General features: G+C 38.5%; 1 protein-coding gene and 1 pseudogene across 12 annotated transcripts in view; one reads left to right on the top strand and one right to left on the bottom strand.

Annotated features, from left to right (window-relative positions):
* Positions 1-378: 378 nt before the first annotated feature.
* LOC311597519 (peptidyl-prolyl cis-trans isomerase A-like) lies at positions 379-1,299 on the top strand (annotated as a pseudogene). The gene has a single exon. The product of its transcript is annotated as a peptidyl-prolyl cis-trans isomerase A-like (transcript).
* Positions 1,300-6,468: 5,169 nt separating this feature from the next.
* The window catches only part of PRRC2C (proline rich coiled-coil 2C), a 69,774-nt gene continuing 56,555 nt past the window's right edge, over positions 6,469-19,687 (bottom strand). For 5 of the 11 annotated variants that reach the window (XM_084788761.1, XM_084788769.1, XM_084788764.1 and 2 more), the window contains 11 exons: positions 18,591-18,792; positions 16,723-16,926; positions 15,569-15,681; positions 15,095-15,231; positions 14,150-14,381; positions 13,497-13,619; positions 11,774-11,992; positions 10,870-10,973; positions 10,271-10,397; positions 9,247-9,483; positions 6,469-7,259 (listed from right to left, as the gene is read on the bottom strand). In XM_084788761.1, coding sequence (XP_084644887.1) covers positions 7,002-7,259; positions 9,247-9,483; positions 10,271-10,397; positions 10,870-10,973; positions 11,774-11,992; positions 13,497-13,619; positions 14,150-14,381; positions 15,095-15,231; positions 15,569-15,681; positions 16,723-16,926; positions 18,591-18,792 — 1,956 coding nt within the window. In that variant the 3' untranslated portion in view covers positions 6,469-7,001. Of the gene's footprint in view, positions 7,260-7,704; positions 7,758-9,246; positions 9,484-10,270; positions 10,398-10,869; positions 10,974-11,773; positions 11,993-13,496; positions 13,620-14,149; positions 14,382-15,094; positions 15,232-15,568; positions 15,682-16,722; positions 16,927-18,590; positions 18,793-19,687 lie in introns of all 11 variants that reach the window. The other 6 variants (XM_084788768.1, XM_084788766.1, XM_084788770.1 and 3 more) reach the window with 5 other exon arrangements.

Below are 19,687 nucleotides of genomic sequence, written 5' to 3'. Positions count from 1 at the left end.
TGTCATTACAGGGTTTTTTCTGTCCTGTTGCTGATGTTTTTCATCTATATTGCTAATTTTTATCATACATTTTCCTGACTTTCTCTGTTTGTGTTTTTCCTCTCCAGGTCTTGGGATGACTTCTTTTACTCCATTTATCTGTTTGTTTGTATCTGCTTTGCATTACTGTTCATTTTTAGTGGCAAATATTTGAAATCCTCACTTATCTCAGCATCTTTCATTTAACAGTGAGGGATAATGGTCTTTTTGCGGGAGCTGGGTTGCACTGACCTTCACATTTCTTTTGTTTCTGTTGTGGTTCACACATCTGTTAGTTAGGTTATCCCCTCAGTTCTTATTTGGGCGTTTTTATTATGGAGTAGCCTACTCTTGGGGGTTAAGTCTCCAGTAGCAGGGAAGTCAAACGGCTTTAATAGCAATAACATCAAACTGTACATGAAGTGGAAACAGTAAATGGATGATGTAATGGAAGGCAGCAGAGAGAGGGGTGAAGAAATGAAGCAAATAAGCGAAAGAAAGAAAACAGTGGAGGTTTTGAAGACGCCGATGTCCCTTTCGCCACTTGCTCAGCCATGGTCAACCCCACCATGTTCTTCAACACCGCGGCTGATGACGAGTCCCTGGGCCACGTCTCCTTTGAGCTATTTGCAGACAATGTTCCACAGACAGCAGGAAACTTTCATGTTCTGAGCACTGGAGAGAAAGTATCTGGAATACAAGGGTTCCTCTTTTCACAGAATTATTCCAGGATTCATGTGCCAGGGTGGTGATTTCATACTCCATAATGGTCCATCTATGGGGAGAAATTTGAGGATGAGAACTTCATCCTGAAGCACACAGGTCCTGACATCTTATCCATGGCAAATGCTGGACCAAACACAAATGGTTCCCAGTTGTTTATCTGCACTGCCAAGACTGAGTAGCTGGATGGCATCATGTGGGCTTTGGGAAGGTGAAAGAAGGTATAAGCATCGTGGAAACCATGGAGCGCTTTGGATCAGGGAATGACAAAACCAGCAAGATCACCATTTCCGACTGTGGACAGCTCTAATTCTTTTGACTTGCAGACATCTTACCCAGCAGACCATTCCTTTTGTGGCTCAGGAGAGCTCCCCCACCCCATATGCTCTTAGTACCCTGTAATCTCTGCTCTCACTGAAGCTCTTTGGGTTCCATATTGTCTTCATTCCCCTCCAAGTTTAGCTGGATTGCAGAGTTAAGTTTATGATTATGAATAAAAAGTAAATAGGTTGGGAGGCAGAGGCAGGTGGATCGCTGTGAATTCAAAGCCAGCCTGGTCTACAAAGTGAGTCCAGGACAGCCAAGGTTACACAGAGAAATCCTGTCTCAAAAAAAAAAAAAAAGAAAAGAAAAAAGTAAATAGGAGAGAGAGAAGGGGGGGGGGGAAGGAGGAAGGGAGGGAGAGAAACAGTGGAGAAATCTCTGAAGAGTAAGAAACTCAAGAGATTAAAAAAGAGTTTAAGAAAAATTTCCCAATAATGAGAGAAATCCATAACCCCAATTACATAAACACAAGAAGAGGAACATAAAACAAAAACATCAGTTTTAAAAGCATGCAGTAGTATAAGGCCAAAATAGTACAAAAAGCAGAATATAAGAGGTTGAAGCCAGGTGTGGTGGTGCACACCTTTAATCCCAGCACTGGGAAGGCAGAGGCAGGCAGATCGATGTGAGTTCGAGGCCAGCCTGGTCTACAAAGCGAGTCCAGGACAGCCAAGGCTACACAGAGAAACCCTGTCTCATAAAAAACCAAAAGAGGTTGAAAACACAAGGCCAAAAAAGTTTGCTTAATAGTGAGTAGTAGATAAATGTGTGAAGATAAATAAAAATAAAACATAAAAGCATTTAAATTGTAATGATGATGGTAATAACAATGTGCTTAAGAGATGTTTCACACCAGGTGTGGTGGCTCACACCTTTAATCCCAGCAAAGGCAGGTGGATCTCTGAGTCCGAGGCTTGAGGCTAGCCTGGTCTACAGAGTTCCAGGACAGCCAAGGCTACACACACAAACCCTGCCCCCCCCCCCAAAAAAAAAGGGGTGGGGGTGGGTTTCAGTGGCTAAGAACATTGCTGCTCTTACCAGGGGAGACCATCACCCACAAAGCAGCACACAACCATCTGTAACTCCAATTCCAAGGGGTCTCCTTGGGCACCAGGCAGACACAATGTGCACAAACATACAATCAGGCAAATACTCATACACATGAAATAAAAATAAATCTTAAACACAAGTGACAGAAAATAAAAGATGAAACTTTGAGATGAATTCTTTCTGGATCCAAGGTGTGTTGGGTTAGGGGAGAGGGTTAATCGAACTTGTGATTCATGCTGTTGTTGACTTGCACTGGGTAAGTAGTAACCAACAACCTCAACAGGCTTTGTCTTAGCAGCTTCCCTTCTTTATGTACTAGTGGGTCTCTGCTGGTTATAGTTTTGCAGCATATAATCTGGACAGGCTTTCCCAACTTCTGTAGCTATCCTAGTTTGTAGGGTGCAAGTAGTAGCTAACTTTACAGCTGGGGGCTTGGGAAAGGAAAGGGGGAAAGCAATTACAACACTGAGATCGGGATGGACACACTTTTCTCTGTACTTTCAAAACCCACTAAACATTATTTACCCTGTTAGAGAGGTGTGCCTAAAGTGATCTGTTGCAACTTTTAGAGTTCTCTGTACTCCAGGAAGTTGGTGGCTAATGCCAGGCTCTGGATTATCAGAGGAGGACAAACTGAAGCAGTCCTTCACTCGTAAAACATTGCAGAAGACACTTGGTGCGAAGCTAGACACAGACGAGGAAGAAATCCCACTCATTACAGGATAATGGAGAAAGGATAGCTCTCAAGAGACTAACCATGAGAATTAGAAAATAAACACCAAATAGGTAAAGTCAGTGCATTAGTCTTAATTAGGCTCCTTTTAAAGCTGGATGAGGGTTTCATTCTAAGTGAGAATGCAAGGCAGCTGCCATGAAAAGGGATGGGGATGAGAAGAATGGAAAGGAGCCTCTTCAGAGCATTTCCTCAGCAGTTACCGTGAAACCTGGGATCAACCCACAGTCCTTTTGAGGGTATGTTTCAACATGGTCCACTTGGCAAATTATTGTCAGGCACCATAAGAGCTGAAAAGGGTGAGCTGTTGTGTGATTCAGGTTATGGGATCTCGATTAAAGGTCCTGACTCATGCTCCAACACTTCGAGGGTACAACTTCTAAGATGGCAGCAAAGAGCTGGCCAGAACTCAGTGACATTTGAGCAGGCAGAGCACCAGCACTGGGTGTAGCTGTTGAGTCACCCTTTTTTTCCTTTGCTAAAAAGGCCTACTGAAGGAGACTCTCCCACCTCCCTGTTGCCCACTGTTTATTTTCCTTATTCCTTTTCCTGGTCTGCACCCAGTATTATTCTGCCAGAGCACACACACCTGGCTTGGATGCAGAGGCCCAGAGATACGGGCGTGCTAGGTCTTCACATCTGAAACTTCACACACCTCATCTTCAGGGTCTAGAGTCAAAGGCACCACACCAAAGCAACACATTCTTAACTTGTAGGAATTTGAATGAGACTTGTTATTTTGAACTAAGTTTTGGACTAACTGGTTACATAATGTGAAACTCAAGGCCAATAAACTATGAAATATAATGTAATGGCAGCACAAGAAAAAAAATCCAAAAATCTGGTGATTGAACTATTAAAAAACACATTCCATTCTGGTACTCTCAACTCAGAGGCTTTATTCCCACTTAGCCTTTTACATCTTGCCTCTGACCCAGTTTTTGGGTTACTTCTAAGGTTTACATGACGAGAAGAACTTTTCAAATTATACCTACCCCTTTCTATCACTTTCGTTATAACCAGAATTAACGAAGTGAAAAACACGGACCATGCTGTTTACAGGAGCAGCTCAAGGGGCTGTGACTGTTCTGGGATTATTTTAGGGCCATAAGACAGAGATAAGAAGTATAATACAGTTAGTTCCTCATGTTGTGGTGACCCGTAATCAGAAAATTGTTTTTGTTGATACTTTATTGCTGTAATTTTGTTGCTATGAATCATAATGCAAATATCTGTGTTTTCTAATGGTCTTAGGTCAGTGACCCCCATGAAAAGGTCTTTCAATCATCCAAGAGTCACGACCCATAGGTTGAGAACCGCTGACTTACACAGATACTTTACTTCCACTGGACAGGCTTGTCACCATTTTCCACTGCAGATCTACACAAAAAGTTATCAGTGGTGCTTTATCATAGCAAAGCAGTATGTATTAGCACACAGGGACAATGCAAACAATAGAGACTTCTTAATCTTTCATGACCTAAAAGGTAGGAATTTAAACTTAAGCTTGGAATATACAAAGTAGTAGTGATAGAGGTGACTTAGCAAGAAGGCAGATATGGGACACTTAGCTCTTTGACAGGGTTTCTAACCCTCTCACCATACTTCTTCCGATCTTAGAAATCCACAGACCTGAAAGCTTAGCCAATGTCCTTGAGTGTTCAGGACAATATCCAAAGGCACAGATATTATTGAGTCAGTCACTGGCTCTGTAAAGCCCTGTCTAGAAGCCTTGTGACCTATATACAGGAACAAACAACTCAAATCTGAGCTTTGCCAACTCAGTAAATAATGGTAATGACTATAAACATATGCTAACAAAAATGAATGAAAAACAAAAACAAACAAACAAAAAAACCAACTACACAAATATTCAGATCTACTTTTGGTCCTTCTATTTACATCCAAAAATGGTAAAATGTTTTGTTTGGCAGTTTAAATCAGTCTTAGGTTTCTTATCTAATTCTAGGTTGCTGCTCCCTACCATTCTCTTTGTGGCCCTGGCTGTCCTGAAACAAAGATCTGCTCATCTCCCTAGCTTGTTCTTTCTCCCTGAAATAGGATCTCACAGAGCCTAGAACCTCAAACTTGCTACTTAGCTGAGACTGACCTTTAATTCCTTATCATTCTCTTGCTCCCATCTTGCAATCAAAGTTTGATTATCCTGAGAACAGGAGCCATAATTATTACCTCCAGAACACTGACTGACTAAAAAGGGTTTAAGATTATTGGGTGTGACATGTCAGAGCCATTGGAACTAGAGTTACAGACAGTTGTGAGCTGCCATGTGGGTGTTGGGAATTGAACCTGGACCATCTGACAGAACAGCCAGTGTGCTTAATTAAAGCACTGAGCCATTTTTCCAGCTTTAAAATTCCTAAACTCAAGGCAATTTCAATTGTTTTTGGATGACAGTTTTTTTCAATAGTGTAAATGTACTCTTGGTTTTAAGTCTTTGGTACATTTTAACAAGCCTTGCTTCATATTTTGGAACAGATTAGAAGCTCCAAGGTTCATTATTTAGAGAATACTTTATTAGTTTTTGTAATCAAACCCACATAGATAAGACCTTACATATTTAATACAGTGCGTTACCCCTGTACAAATGGAAAAAAAAAATTAAGTTCAACATTTCTAGACCAATATGGCTGTTAATTTCTGTACAATGCCAACTCAACACAGTAAACTGGGATACTTTTTTCCAAAGTTGACAGCACAGCTAAAGTTTCCAAAAATTCAAATTATATATATGTATATATATATTTATATTTATATAAAAAGACCAATAATAGCAGTATGTTACGCATCAATAGCAGCAACAGCTTTTCCAGGTTCTGCAGTCATTTGAACAAAATTGTAGAGACATCCAGCACACTCCATTAAAAAAAAAAAAAAAAGAAAGAAAAAAAAAAAAAAGTAAAAACAAAATCCCAGAAAACAGCACAGTCCTGTTCCTCTTGTGGTACCTGGCACCATTTTTTTTTTTTTAAATTAGCTTCTCAATCATCATCTGGAAAGAAAACATTCTGAGCAACATCATTAAAAACAGCTCTGATAAAGCACGGTCACTACTACGTATCATAAAGCAGGTACAAGCTATTTTACATTCACAGAGGTATGATACAGTACTGCCCTATATCTATAATACTAGAGGATACAATTTAAAAGGCATTATTTGAGACTTGATTCTACTTTTCCAGCAGAGGGCCCAGAGGATGGTGTGACACAGCTCTGTTAAAGAAACACACTCTTACATAGGATTTTCTTTCAATAGTGGCACAGCTCTAAGGATGCATTCTCTCCATGAACGTCAGCTAAAAACCGTTATTAAAAAATCAAGTATCTCTAAAACAAAACCCTATAACCACTGGATTCATATGAAGATGACCTAGTGGAGACAAGCAAGACCTCGCCCTACCAACACTTTATCAAATCTGTTATGTTTAAACAGTGAGACCTCTAAAGAGATGCCAAGTAGTGCTTCAAAGCTTTGGACCACAATCAAAACAAAGCATCATTTTAAATAGAAGCAGAAGCCAAATGTTGCTCAGTTGAATATTCTCAAGGATGCTGACATCAATATTTAATCATCTGCTCACTCATCCAGGAAGAAGGGGAGATCAGTTACTACTGTACTTTATTGTGTTCAACCAAATCACCATGTTACAAAAATAGCAAGCTGCCATAATAAAAAATAAGGCTCCTCTATCCAGCACCAGTTAGCATCATTTTACTTTCAAGCCTAGAAATGCCACAGACACATCCAAAGAACACAAGGGAGCAAAAGAACCACAAATGGTGTATCACTGGGACCACCCAGTGCCCAGCTGAGCTACTCTGTAGTATCCTTCTCCTCCTACTCCTGCTGTTTCATTTAATCATAAAGCTCCTTGATCTAAAGTGTATGCACTTACAGACTGTGCGCACACTCTAGCATATGAACTGACTGAAGATGCAAATGTTACACAGTAGGCGGGAGCCTGTAAAGCCTCATTTTATCTGGGGTAGCAGCTGTCAGTTTAAAATGCTCTATGTCCCTTGTGCATCTCACAGGATAATGTCACAGATCACTTTACCCCCGTGGCTGCTGGCATTATTTGACTTCACTCTCCCTGCTCACCCACCCCCAATGCCCTGCAATAAATCACAGCCTTTAAGATTTTGTTTCTTCGGTTTTGATCGCCTGAGGTTTGATTGGTCCAGTTCTAACAGGTTTGGTGGTTATGGTGGGTGCAGGAGGCGGCTTTTCTTCTACTTTTTCCTGACAGGCACCAGGTGGGTCAGTCAGTGTTTCAGGAGGTTTACTTGAATCACTGTCCACTTTCTGGGCTTTGCCTCCTATCTGTTTGCTCTGTTGCTGTTCAGAGAAGAACCGTTGCGTGGACTGAAGAACCTCTGCTCTCTGCTTTGCCTTAAAAAATAAGAAAAGATGAACTGAAAAATACCGCAACATTACCTAACATTACCAAAGCCTGTCAAATCAATTTCAGTTCAAATTTTTACACCAATCACAAAAATCAGTTTTCCCTAAGTTGGTTTGGCCCCATTGATAGGCTTCATTCTATCTTTGAAAACATTCTGTGATTTTGTTAAAACAAAACAAAACAAAAAAAACCAAACACCTGAAATAAGACCACCTCCCACCATCTTTCTAGACTCTATCATCTTATAAACAATAAATTAGACATTGCTGTGGTTTATATCTTTTTTGGGAACAGCTCACTAATATCAAACTTTATTTAGGGAGGCTGCTTGCAATTCTGAAAACATACACGTAATGTAACACTTAAAACTTCTAGTTATCAATATGTGGTCTACAATAAAATGAAAAGGAAGCACTTATATTGTGGCATTACCAACACCTAGGACCAAATGTCTTGTGGCTGAGTCCTCTTCCCACAGCTCTCTTCTGCAGGGGAAGAGCATCAGAAATTAGTAACTACAACTTCACTCCATCACTAAGTTCTGATAGCTCCTACCACATTCTGAGCTGGTAAATAATCTTAGTTTTACTAATGATGTGCCCCAAAGAATACTTACGTTAATCTGTAAATTATAGTGCTATTTACAACCAAAACTTATCTTTCTACCGCTCTTGCATACAACAAAACAATAACAAGAACTTCATGTTCTACAGGTAACCTATACTATCTAAAAATCAAAAAACAATTTTCAAAAATTTGTACACTACCACCCCACTAATAGTATTATGTTCTAAAGCCATGAGAGAATGTTTAAAAATCAAGTGGCAAGTAGCCAGGAGCAGAAGGCTACCCAATTTGCAAAGCTTTTGGTGCTAGTACTTTTAGTAGTAACAAACAGATGGAAACCCTAGGCACACAGACTAACAAAATTAAGTAATGTGTCATAAGAGTGCTCCTATAGGGCGGTCTTTAAATCTGATTACTCAGCATTAGAAACACAAAGGATATCAACCAAGAAACTTAAGTCAGTTGACTGAATTCTTAATAGTATTATTGCAAATATGTTTCTAATTCAGAGTAAAGAATTTTTTGTGCACATTTCCCTGCTCCTAAGCAGTAAGCTTTTCTCTGTTCTAGTGTAATCTATGTAGTGATAAAACAAGTAAAATTACTAAGATTCTTAATGCCAACCCTAAAGTAATTACAGAAACAAATTGCAACTGGCCATACAGGCAGTTGTTAAGATCTATGCTGAGAACTGTCCCCACACAGACTCCTAATGTCCTCAGCAAACCTATGCTTATTTGTGCCTTTCATCATGAAGGATCCCAAAGTGCTTTTCTGAGTTCTTCATCTTTAATTGCATATCTAGAGCATGGCCACTTTAGGTGGCAGGCAAAAAAAAAAAAAAAAAAAGAAAAAAAAGAAAGAAAAGAAAAAGAAAAAAAAATGTGGAAACAGTTTGAGATGAAAATTACTCAAATGACTTCTGAAAAAAAAAAACAAGGTAGCTAACATGTCTTACCCATTCCAGAGTTCACATTAACATGATTATGTAATTAAGGTGGGTAGGTGGGGGGAGGGCAGGAAGGGAAGAAAAAAAAGGGGGAGGAAAGAAAATGGATAGTCTGTAATAACTAATTCATATTACTTCTTTTTTAATATTTAAAAATACTGCAACCAAACTCAGATCTCCCTCAAATACCTATTTCATAAGCAATTGATTCAAATATAGTTTAAAATATTAATTTGCTTTCTGACTACAGTGGCAAAAAAGGGAGGAGGTCATAAAAAGGAGGAAAGGGAAAGATGGAAGGGAGAAAAAAAAAATGGGGTAGGGGACGAATAAAAGTAGTTAGCTTGGTTAAGTCTGATGAAGACAGCGAATGCCTGGACGCATGGTTATGGGTCCAGAGGCATTTTAGACACGGTTTAGACAGACTCTTCTCTGTTGGCCGTTTACACTGTACTAACCTTCATATCTTGTTCAGCCTTCAACGCAGCCTGGGCCTGATTACCTCTGACTCCAGATAGTGATCCACAAGGACCCCTGGCTACATGTGGCAAACGAGCATGGCTCATGAGGCCTGTGGTCAGCGGAGGAGGCATCTGACTGGCCAGTGCCATTGGTGGCCTCTGTACAGGCGCTGGGAAGGTGTTAGTATGTGGGGCTCTTACCAATGGAGGGACCAGGTTAGGCTGAGAGAGAATCTGAGTGAAAAAACAAAACATACAACATTGAACTGTTAAAAAAAAAAAAAAAAAAAAAAGGCCAACTAGATCAGGTTGGCTTATCCCAGAGTAAATCTGTGCCCACTCTGCCAGTCAAAGTTTTTGGATTGTGCCATTCCATTAATAAGGACAAAGAACAAATGGGCCATGCTTATAAAGTTTAACAGAAGAATTGGCAAAGCATGCTATGGCACTTTAGCTGCAAACTTTTAATGGGGAGACAGAAAAGGACAATTGCAAAAAAGCACACTTCTACACTACGCATAATCTGAAGGGAAGGTTACAGTGACTCAACAAATGTGTCCTTAGGAACCAGTTCTAGTCTGTATCAGTCTTCAACATGATCAGCAGGAGAGAAGAAGCAAATACACCTACACATTTATTTTAAATATCCTTTAAAAAAAAATCTTACTTTAACTGCACAATACCATGAAAACAAAACCCAACTGTGGGCCTGGAAAACTTAAGCACTGGGACCCTTCACTGAAAATCAAACTTCTTAAAAAAAGACAAAAGAAACGGGACTCAAACTGTCAAGAGCTGTGTGGGGAATCATATTTCTAATGTCTGCTTTAAGACTAAACAACCACTGTCTCTTATCTATTTACATTTGAGTATCATATATTTACTGTTAAAGCCAGACAAGTTGCCATTCAAAGGTGTACACCATAACTGCTCACCTATGTTATGATTATGAAGCCACAACTTTAGTTAGATTAGCCACCATTTATAAGCACTATCCTCGTTCTCCCTTGTGTCTGCCTACCTGGGGTGCAAACTGTGCAGGAAACGGTTGTGTCATTCTCACTGTGGCAGGGGCTGACTGGAACTGTTTCTGATAAACAATGCTGTTCATTTTGCTAGACTGGCTGTTTGGACTTGTCGAAGTAGCCCTTGGAAAAGAAGTCACTGGTTAGTAGAGTAGTGCCAAGTAAACAATGCTGTTACATTTTCGAAGTCATTTTCTTTTGTGTTTTCATTACATTTAGTGGCTGAATATAGTGACACTTTAAGAGAGGCAAAGGTGATAAAGAGTTGCTGTACTAGTATTAACAGAATGTTCTTAAAATACAGTGTTAACGTCTTAGATAAAATGACAAGATAAATGTCTCAATAACTTCTGCTTAGCATAGGACTGCTAACACATTAGTTGTTTAACAACTGAGTTTTCAAAATTTCAAATTATTGTACAATTTCCTGAGAAAATTTAAATGTCTACCCTAGCTGGACATAGTGGTGTATGACTTTAATCCCAGCACTTTGGAGGCAGAGGCAGGCCGATCTCTTTGAGTTCAAGGCCAGCCTGTGTCTACAGAGAAACCCTGTCTTGAAAAACTTAAAAAAAAAAAAAAAAGTCTACCTTACCTGAATGGACTAGATGTTGGCGTGGTGCTTCGACCACCAATTGGAGGTGTCCCTGGTTTGATATCAATGCCACTCCCAAAGGCTTTTAATTCCATTTCAGACATCTGGAAAGAAAGAAAGAAAAAAAAAGCACAATAAAGTTAGCATTCCTTTAATTCTGTTAGCTAAGTGATGTATTTAACATCTTATATATGATGATTAAACTATAAAATAGTTAGGAGACCTTACTATAGAAATCCTACAGCTAAGGGACCAAGCCACCTTACAATTAGATAAATCTAAGGTTATATAATTCTAATGTTTGTATAAAAAAAGCGAAATTCTTTGTTAATAGACAAGAAATAGGAAGTATAAAAAAAAGCAAATAGCAATGTAAGAAAAAAACCACAAGCATACATTCACTTGAGGTTTTCTATGGGGCTGTAAATATTGATGTTGACTTATATTATGCTTTACTTGGCATGTGCACACTTCCTCATCCTGAATATGGAGGTCAGTGCTTGGGCTATCAGTTCTCTCTTTCCTACCATGTGCACCTCTGGGATTGAACTGAAGTTTTAGGCCTTGGCAGAGAGTTAACTTTACTTACTAAGCCATCTTACAGCCCTTTTAATGTTACGTGGTAGGCATGTGCCTACCATGATGTATGTGTATTTTATCATAATCATCTTATTTTTGAGACAGGGTTTCTCTTGGTGGCCTTGGCTGTCCTGGATTTTGCTGTGTAGACCAAGCTGTCCTCAAACTCACAAAGATCCACCTGCCTCTGACTCCCAGAGTGCAGGGATTAGAGGTGTGTACCACTATGCCGGCTGTATTTTATTTTCTAAGACGACACAAACATAAAACACATCTACTTTCTCTGACAGCCACTGGCTGGGAAGCCTTATGTACACTAACTTACTTTTCCTGTGGTTGCCATCATGCTGTGCTGTGTTCCAGCAGGGATTAATCCTCTGAAAGGCTGGCTGACTTGGGCAGGACGACTCAGGCTCTGAGCCTGTGCTTGTGGGTTTGTGTGCTGTAACTGGGGCTGAAGTGTCTGAGGCAAAGCAATAAGAGGTTGTCCTGTAGATCCAAAATTAGTCAAGGAAAGCTGGGATGCTGGTAAAGGTACTGTAACCTAGAAAAAGAAGCAAACGGAAACTCTAACCATGTGCTTAAAATTAGTGTGTATAAACACACAACAGACATACATACATGCATAGAGCTCTTCAAAGATTTTTTTTTTCTTTTTTGGTTTTTCGAGACAGAGTTTCTCTGTGTAACAGTTCTGGCTGTGCTGGAACTCACTCTGTAGTCTGGGCTGGCCTCGAACTACAGAGATCCACCTGCTTCTGCCTCCCAAGTGCCAAAGAATTTTTAAATTAAAAATACAAGCAAAATATTTTAATCAAATATATACCATATCAAATCTTTACGTAAGTAATTAGCACTCTTCAATCTTCCCCCCTTTAAGACAACCTCTAACTTGTAGTCCTGGCTGATCTTGAACTCACAGAGATTTGCTTGCCTCTGCTTTCCAAGTGCTGAGATTAATGTATGAATCACCACACCCAGTGCTAACTATATCAATTTTTGTATTAGAGATGGGACATCAACATATAACCATACATTGCTTAAAAACAGGGTCAGGCCTTGAGAAATGTGGTGTTTGGTGATTTCATTATCATATGGACATCAGGATTTACAGTCCGTATATATTAACTGTAGTGAAGAAACTATGTAACTGAAATGATGACTAATTTCTTTGTTTTGTTTTGTTTGTTTTTTCAAGACAGGGTCTCTCTGTGTAGTCCTGGCTGTCCTGGACTTGCTTTGTAGTCCAGGCTGGCCTCGAACTCACAGCCTGCCTCTGCCTCCTGAGTGCTCGGATTAAAGGCGGGTCCCACCACACTTGGATATGATGACTACTTTTGAAGATACTCAGAGCACAAATCAAATAACCAGAACACACACAACTAAAATAGTGTAAGTTCTCGCCTTAAACATTTCCACATTATTTACAGGTTTAGGTAAAATCAGTATTCATAAGAAAAGGAACCTTTAGCTTTCATACAAACAACTCTTACTTGTCAATAAGATGACATTATGACTATCATTCCTTACAATGGCAAACCAAAGGATTAATGGCTGGCTTTTCTCCTCTAGCCTTCTACCAGGTATAAAAATGTCAGAAGACAACACCCATTTTCTATTAAAAAGTCTAACTGTAACCATACATTTAAGGTGCTGTCCTTGTTGCCACTCTGCTATATCAAACTAACTGTTCAGCCAGCATCTTCTTTCTCATCAGACACTAATAGGTATATCACCAATTATATTTTTTGACGAAATGGCTCTCAAACTTCCATAATCGTGAATTCCTTTCTTATAAACAGTGCTGTCTTAAAAAAAAAAAAAAAAAAAAGGCAAGAAAAATCTAGAATGAATTAGAGGTGTAGGTATAGTGAGGAGCTGGCTATTAAAGGATTCAATGAAGCACTGCCCACTTACAATGGACCTAATGGAATTTCCAGAACATTTTGGTGAAGTTTGAAAACCACTTTCCCTATCTTGGTTCTATATGATTTCCAAAGAATAACAAAACAATACAAATAATAATATAGAAAATTGAGGAAATTTACCATGCCATAGTTTACCTGCTGGAGAGCACTTGGTGATTGGGCAGTGTTATAAAAATTTGTCTGACCAGGCTGCTGTACTTGTCCAGAATAAAGATTTGAGGCCTGGGTAAGATTTGCTCTTGCCTAGAAAAATTTAAAAGAAAAACTAAGAAGGAAATCCCATAGAATCTGTACCAACATTATTATTTAAAATGGGAAGATCTCAGCTGGGCATGGTGGCAGACACCTTTAATTACAGCACATGGGGGACAGAGGCAGGTGGACCTCTGAGGGCCAGCCTGGTCTACATAGAGAAACCCTGTCTCAAAAGAAGAAAAACAAAAAGGGAAGATTTTCTTTCTTTCTTTTACTTGTTTTTCATTATCTTTTTTTTATTGGTTATTTTTTGATTTTTGAGACAGGGTTTCTCTGCATAGTCTTGGCTATCCTGGAACTCTGTAGACCAGGATGGCCTTGAACTCAGAAATCGGACTGCATCTGTCACCAAAGTCCTGGGATTAAAGGTGCCCACCACCACTGCCCAGTCCTTTATACATTTTAATATTTACCTTTTATGGATTTTTTTTTTGTAAATTGTAATTATGTGCTTAAAACAATCTAGATTAAAAAGCAAAACCAAACCAAACCAAGAACATAAGTAAGCATGGCCTTACCTGAAGAAGATGTGTATCTATCAGCTGAGAACTTCCTAGTCCCGATGCCTGCCCCAGCTGATGTTCGTACAGTATAGGGATAGGCTGAGTGTTTGAAGTCTGCTGAAAGGCAAGACCTGATTGTGCCTTAGCAAGTTCCTGGTGCTGGACAGCTGGGAAGTTGTGGATAGCTGTACCAGAAAGGACCATAGAAGGCTGGGACAGATTGCTCTGCATGAAGGCTGGCTGTGATCTACAGAAGTATTAAGCAGGACAAGGTCATGTTATACATTAATTTTATTTAGAATCTGAAAATCTTGTGTCCCAAATGACCAAGTACTCTAATCAGTAATGAGGTAGGGAGACAATGTGTATGGTCACTTGCCTCAAGATTAAGTCCTGTATTTAACAGAGCTCTACATGCAAAAGTTCTAAATAAAAGTCTGCTTTTAGCAACTAACAGTTTACATTTTACCTCTTATATAATAAGGATTCACATTTCTCATGTTCACTACAAAGCTGAGAACCAAATCTAGTTTTTTCTTTGGTTACATTACAAACATATATATGGCCTTAAGACCAATATGGAAGAAATTGAAAACTCTTTGTTTTATTGCTTTGAGTAGGATCTCACTCTACACCTCAGGCTGGCCTTGAACTTGCAGTGATCCTTTTGTCTCTGCCTCCTGAGAGCTGGGACTCTTTAAGTGTCAGTCACAATGCCTAGATAAAGACTGCCCACAGGTTATGAAAATTCTATCTGAACTAAGTACAAGAACAAAAGAAAACAAGGCCTAGCTGAAATCACCATAGATACGCTTGAAAAATATAATGAACATGCTTAATTATTATTTAGTTTATAACATGGTACCCTAGAGCTTGGAGAAAAGGAATTGGCACTAGATGCTACATAATCTGCAATTATAATTATTAAAATTAATATAGATAACATTTAAGACAATTTACCTATATGGTTGAATAGAGGAACTGAATAATTCCTGAGCCTGGGAAACAGCAGGGCCAGCCCCCAAACTCAGCTGGGCTTGATGCTGTCCTTGCAGTGGGGCATATATAGGAATTGGAATCTGCTGAACTGAGGCTGGCTGCAATACAATTTAAAAAGCACATACATTATATTTATTAAATAGGTGCAAACTTTATATACACAAAATCACAAGACTGGGAAAAAAAACAACAAAATTCCAGACATAAAAATAAAAGATTTATAGTATATATCAGCCCTTTAAAATCAATTTCCCTTTTAATCTATGATTTACTGCACACTGGTGTATTAAGCTCTGGTAATTTGGAGAATTAAAAACTTCCAAATTTTGCTAGTAGCCTATCCAAGGTAATTCAAAGTGGATTTTAACATAAGTGAATTTATTACTAAAATCCAAGATAAATTATTAGAGACAAATACAGGATCTGGAAGTTTACCTGAGAGAGGCCAGGCTGGAAACCCTGCTGCTGAGCCAGGGATGGTGGAGCCAATCGCGCATGTTGGGTATTGAATAAATGACTTGTATCCATATAGAAGGCTGGGATTTGCGCTATAGAGCATCAGGAAGAACAAAAAAATATTGTCTATATTTCAGGATTTCCCAATATCAAACCAAATTACAACAGTTAAAAAAAAAAAAGACGTTCTAACAGATTTCAAATGTGAGCTCTCTGAAAATAGTCACAGAAAAAGTGTAAATGTAAACAGACATAAAATTTCTAGCAGAAAAGTACATGTAAATAAAACATTAAATTTGGTGCTGCTAGGTCATACAAAATAGCTGCTCTCATATGTTCTCAATTGGCTATGTACTCATAATATTTCAAACAAAAATTGAACCTAATGACTGAACCAGCAAATCCACTCCAATTTTAAACTATGGGCTAGAATAGAATAACATTCCAAAACAATTAGCATTTAGTTAATGAAAACATTTGGTATAGATTTTATATGTATCTTTACATGCTTCAAACATGCAATTTGATGCAGATAAGAATCAAGATTCAAAAAATAAAAAGAATCAAGATTCCTATCTATAAAAGAGTCAGTACAGATTAAGACACACATTTTGTAAGATCCATGTGCTTTATGTATTACTAGTAATATAGTATCTTTAGGTATTAACATATGCTAGTACTGACAATATTTTTATGAATGGCAAGAAACAGCTTCGCTCCCTAGTTTTCAGAATTTAAGCATTTCAAATGACAACTATAGTAGGCACCATCACAACATTATTCTTATTTGCTATTCTTATGTTCTCTCTATCAAGAACACCATTATTTATTATCTTTCAAGCAACAAAATTTGACTTTAGTAAAAATGTAGGACATGCATAAATTATTTTACAAATTATAAATGTCATAAATGTACAAGACAAAAGGAGAGATGCGTACTCATGTGCATACACACTTTCCTTCTAAAAGTCCCAGAATTCTTTTTCTCTGTGAAAATAATTCAAATCCAGAGGAGGATATATTAACAAAGCACATTTTTAAAAAAATCCAAGCTTTTAAAAGTACCATGAGAAGAAAAAACCCACATGAATCTTCACTTTCTAAATCCCTATAACCAACCCTAAAAATATTACCTGCTGCAGACTGAGACACATAAACTTGTGGACTCTGCTGTTGCTGGGCAATAAGGGAAGGCATACAGCTTAACTGTGAAAAGTGACTTGCAGAAGGTAGGCTGCTTGTCTGCAATTGTTGGGGTTTTACTTTACAAATATTAGGAGGGTCCGATGTGGTTGTAGATTTTGTACTCAAAGAAGAGGTAGTGTAAGTACCGGCTCCTGTGTTTGAAGAAGGGAGAAAAACATAGCATGTTCACTCTTTATAACATACGTCTACTGATTCTATGGATCCTGTGGGTCCTATCTATTTTAGCATTCAAGCAACTACAGATCAAAAATATTTGAGAGGATAGAGTGTCTTAGGGGCTGGCAATGTAGTTGAGCCGATAGAGGTGTAGCTAGTATGCACCATATCCTCGGCACTTAATAACCCAGGTATGGTGGCACATGTCTATAATCCCAGCACAGTGTTACTGTAATCTCCTTACTCAGAAGGTAGAAGCAAAATCTTATACTCATCTACAGAGTTCCAGGCCAGTCAAATTCAAGAGACTTTGTCTTGAAAGGGGAGGAGGAAAATGAAAAATAAATCATGCCTTTGTTTTGTTTGTTTTTATACCAATTCTCACTGAAGAATGAGTTGAAACTAGTCTAATAAGATAATAAGATGCCTTAACAAACGGGCACAGGGAATGACTGGACAACTTTAGAGAAAGGAAAATATATAATTAGGGCATTCTTTGGCAGGACATCACAATGCCTTCATAGTTGTCTAGGCTGGTCTCAAATTTCCAATCTTCCTGCTTCAATCTCTCAAGTACTAAGATCACATTGGCTTTGTCTAAATACTTTTATTACAGATAATAGAAAAACAGCTATAGAACAGCGCATTTACCAGTGGTAGAATGGAGTGCGTTCTCAGAACTGGCACAATATGGCAAAATATGAAAAACCAATGTTGTAATAACCAAATAAAAACTAGCCAAAGCAAATAAATTCTGTACAGGGTTTATATGTGTGTGTGTATATATATATATACCCTGTACAGAATTTGTTTATATATATAATGTAATGTAAATGCCTGAAATAAAATCTGCTTTTAACAGAAGCAGCATGGTTACACATTGGTAAAATAAAACGGTTGCATAGTCAAGCATTTGGATATTTTGAAAATTTATTTATTTATTGTGAGTGAGTGATTTATCTGCACAAGAGGGCATCAGATCACATTACAGATGGTTGTGAGCCACTGTGTGGTTGCTGGGAATTGAACTTAGGACCTCTGGAAGAGTAGGCCGAACTCTTAAACACTGAGCCAATCTCTCCAGCCCCAAGCATCTGGAAATACTTTCCATTCTTTAAGACCTACAAAATCTTTATTGGCAGCTGTGCCAAACTGTAAGAAAAAAAAGTATCTTCTAACTCTAGTCAGTGACAAGTTTTTCCCACACAGCACTCAAAAGTATAAACACTAACCACCTAGCTTATCATGAGAAGTATACTTTTTTCTGTAATACCTTTAAATTAGATACATACTGAAAAAAAATTACTTAAAAGCTGTGGGAATTTATATTTCTGCCTGGGGTTTTTAATTACTTGATACAGTAAACTTTACAACAAAAAAGTGAACTTCACAGAAAAATCTGGAAGACAACTTTTCTCCATGAGGATTTGGCAAAATCTTTTCTAATAAGTAGCCAATAAAATAGTCACATTAAAATTCTGAGACACAAATAAAGGGATGAGTAAGAGAAGGGAAGGGGTTTTTGTAGAGTTATCTTCTGCTTAGATAACAAGTAGGCCGTTCAGTTGGGGTGTAGTTCAGTGGTACAGCGCTTATCTAGGTATGTTAAGTATAAAGGAAAGCTAGGACAAACTTCTACCTGATAGTGATGCTGTAGGAGTGACTGATGCAACAGGGATCTGAGGCATTGATGCACTGGAAAATGAGTTGTAATTAGCAGTGCTTGGTCCACTGGCACTACTGCTGACTCCACTAACAATTGGAGGTGCTGTAGAAGTTACTGGAGACCCCTTTTCCCTTAGGTTTGGAGAATTTTCCCATGCTTTGCGCGCAGACTCCATCTGCAATAAAGTAAACTTCGGTTAAAGCTAACAAAACAAAAAACCAACTGATCACATGCTCTACACTCCAGTATGTAGATTCCAACCAAATATGTCAGACTGAGAGTTCTCAGGCTCCTTCACCCAAGAGTTATCACGATTTTTTTTTTTTAAAAAAACAGGGTTTCTCTGTGTAGCCCTGGCTGTCCTGGATTCACAGTCATCTTCCTGCGTCTGTCTCCCCAAGTGTGCAGCACCACGCCTGGCTTTATGCTTTTTTTTTTTTTAAAACAGAACTTACTGATAGTTTGGGGAAATACACATTGAACCATAGATAAAGCACATATCAAGAAACAAATGGCCCTGCCTCTCATTGGTGGAACTAAAAGAAGTAGGATTCCTCTGTGGGATAGGTGTCTGTCTATTGTAAGAAAGCCTTACGAAGTACCCCCCTCCCTTTCTTTTTAAACTAATACTTCTCAAATGCAGATGGAAATGTAACAGGACAAGTTGTAGCCTTGTATATTGTCTATTGCCATTTATATCCGTGACTCTGGTATACCTATACACGCTCTCATTCTTTAAAAAGCAGAATTAGATCTTCAAAACGGAGCACCATTGTTTACTTTCAGGTAACAATGATAACCCATATGCAATTTATGTTCCACCAGCTACATTTTGAAAGCTAAAAACAGAAAGGTAATAGTAAGTTGGTTTCCATAACTGAAATAACAATCGATACAAACAATACTAAGTTTGTTTTCACTGTTTTACTGTAGAACAGACTGGCCTGAAACTCACTATGTACTGGAGGATGACTTTCAACTCCTGCCTTCATCTCTGAAGCCCTTAGATTTACACAAGTGTCACTATATCCATTTGGTAAGATATTTCCCTTTTTAATATTAAAATTTCT

The sequence above is a fragment of the Acomys minous genome, assembly GCF_964271855.1.
Source record: "Acomys minous genome assembly, chromosome: 1".
NCBI classification, from domain to species: Eukaryota; Metazoa; Chordata; class Mammalia; order Rodentia; family Muridae; genus Acomys; species Acomys minous.
The sequence above is the reverse complement of the archived record's forward strand: the minus strand, read 5'-3'. Positions and strand labels throughout refer to the sequence as shown.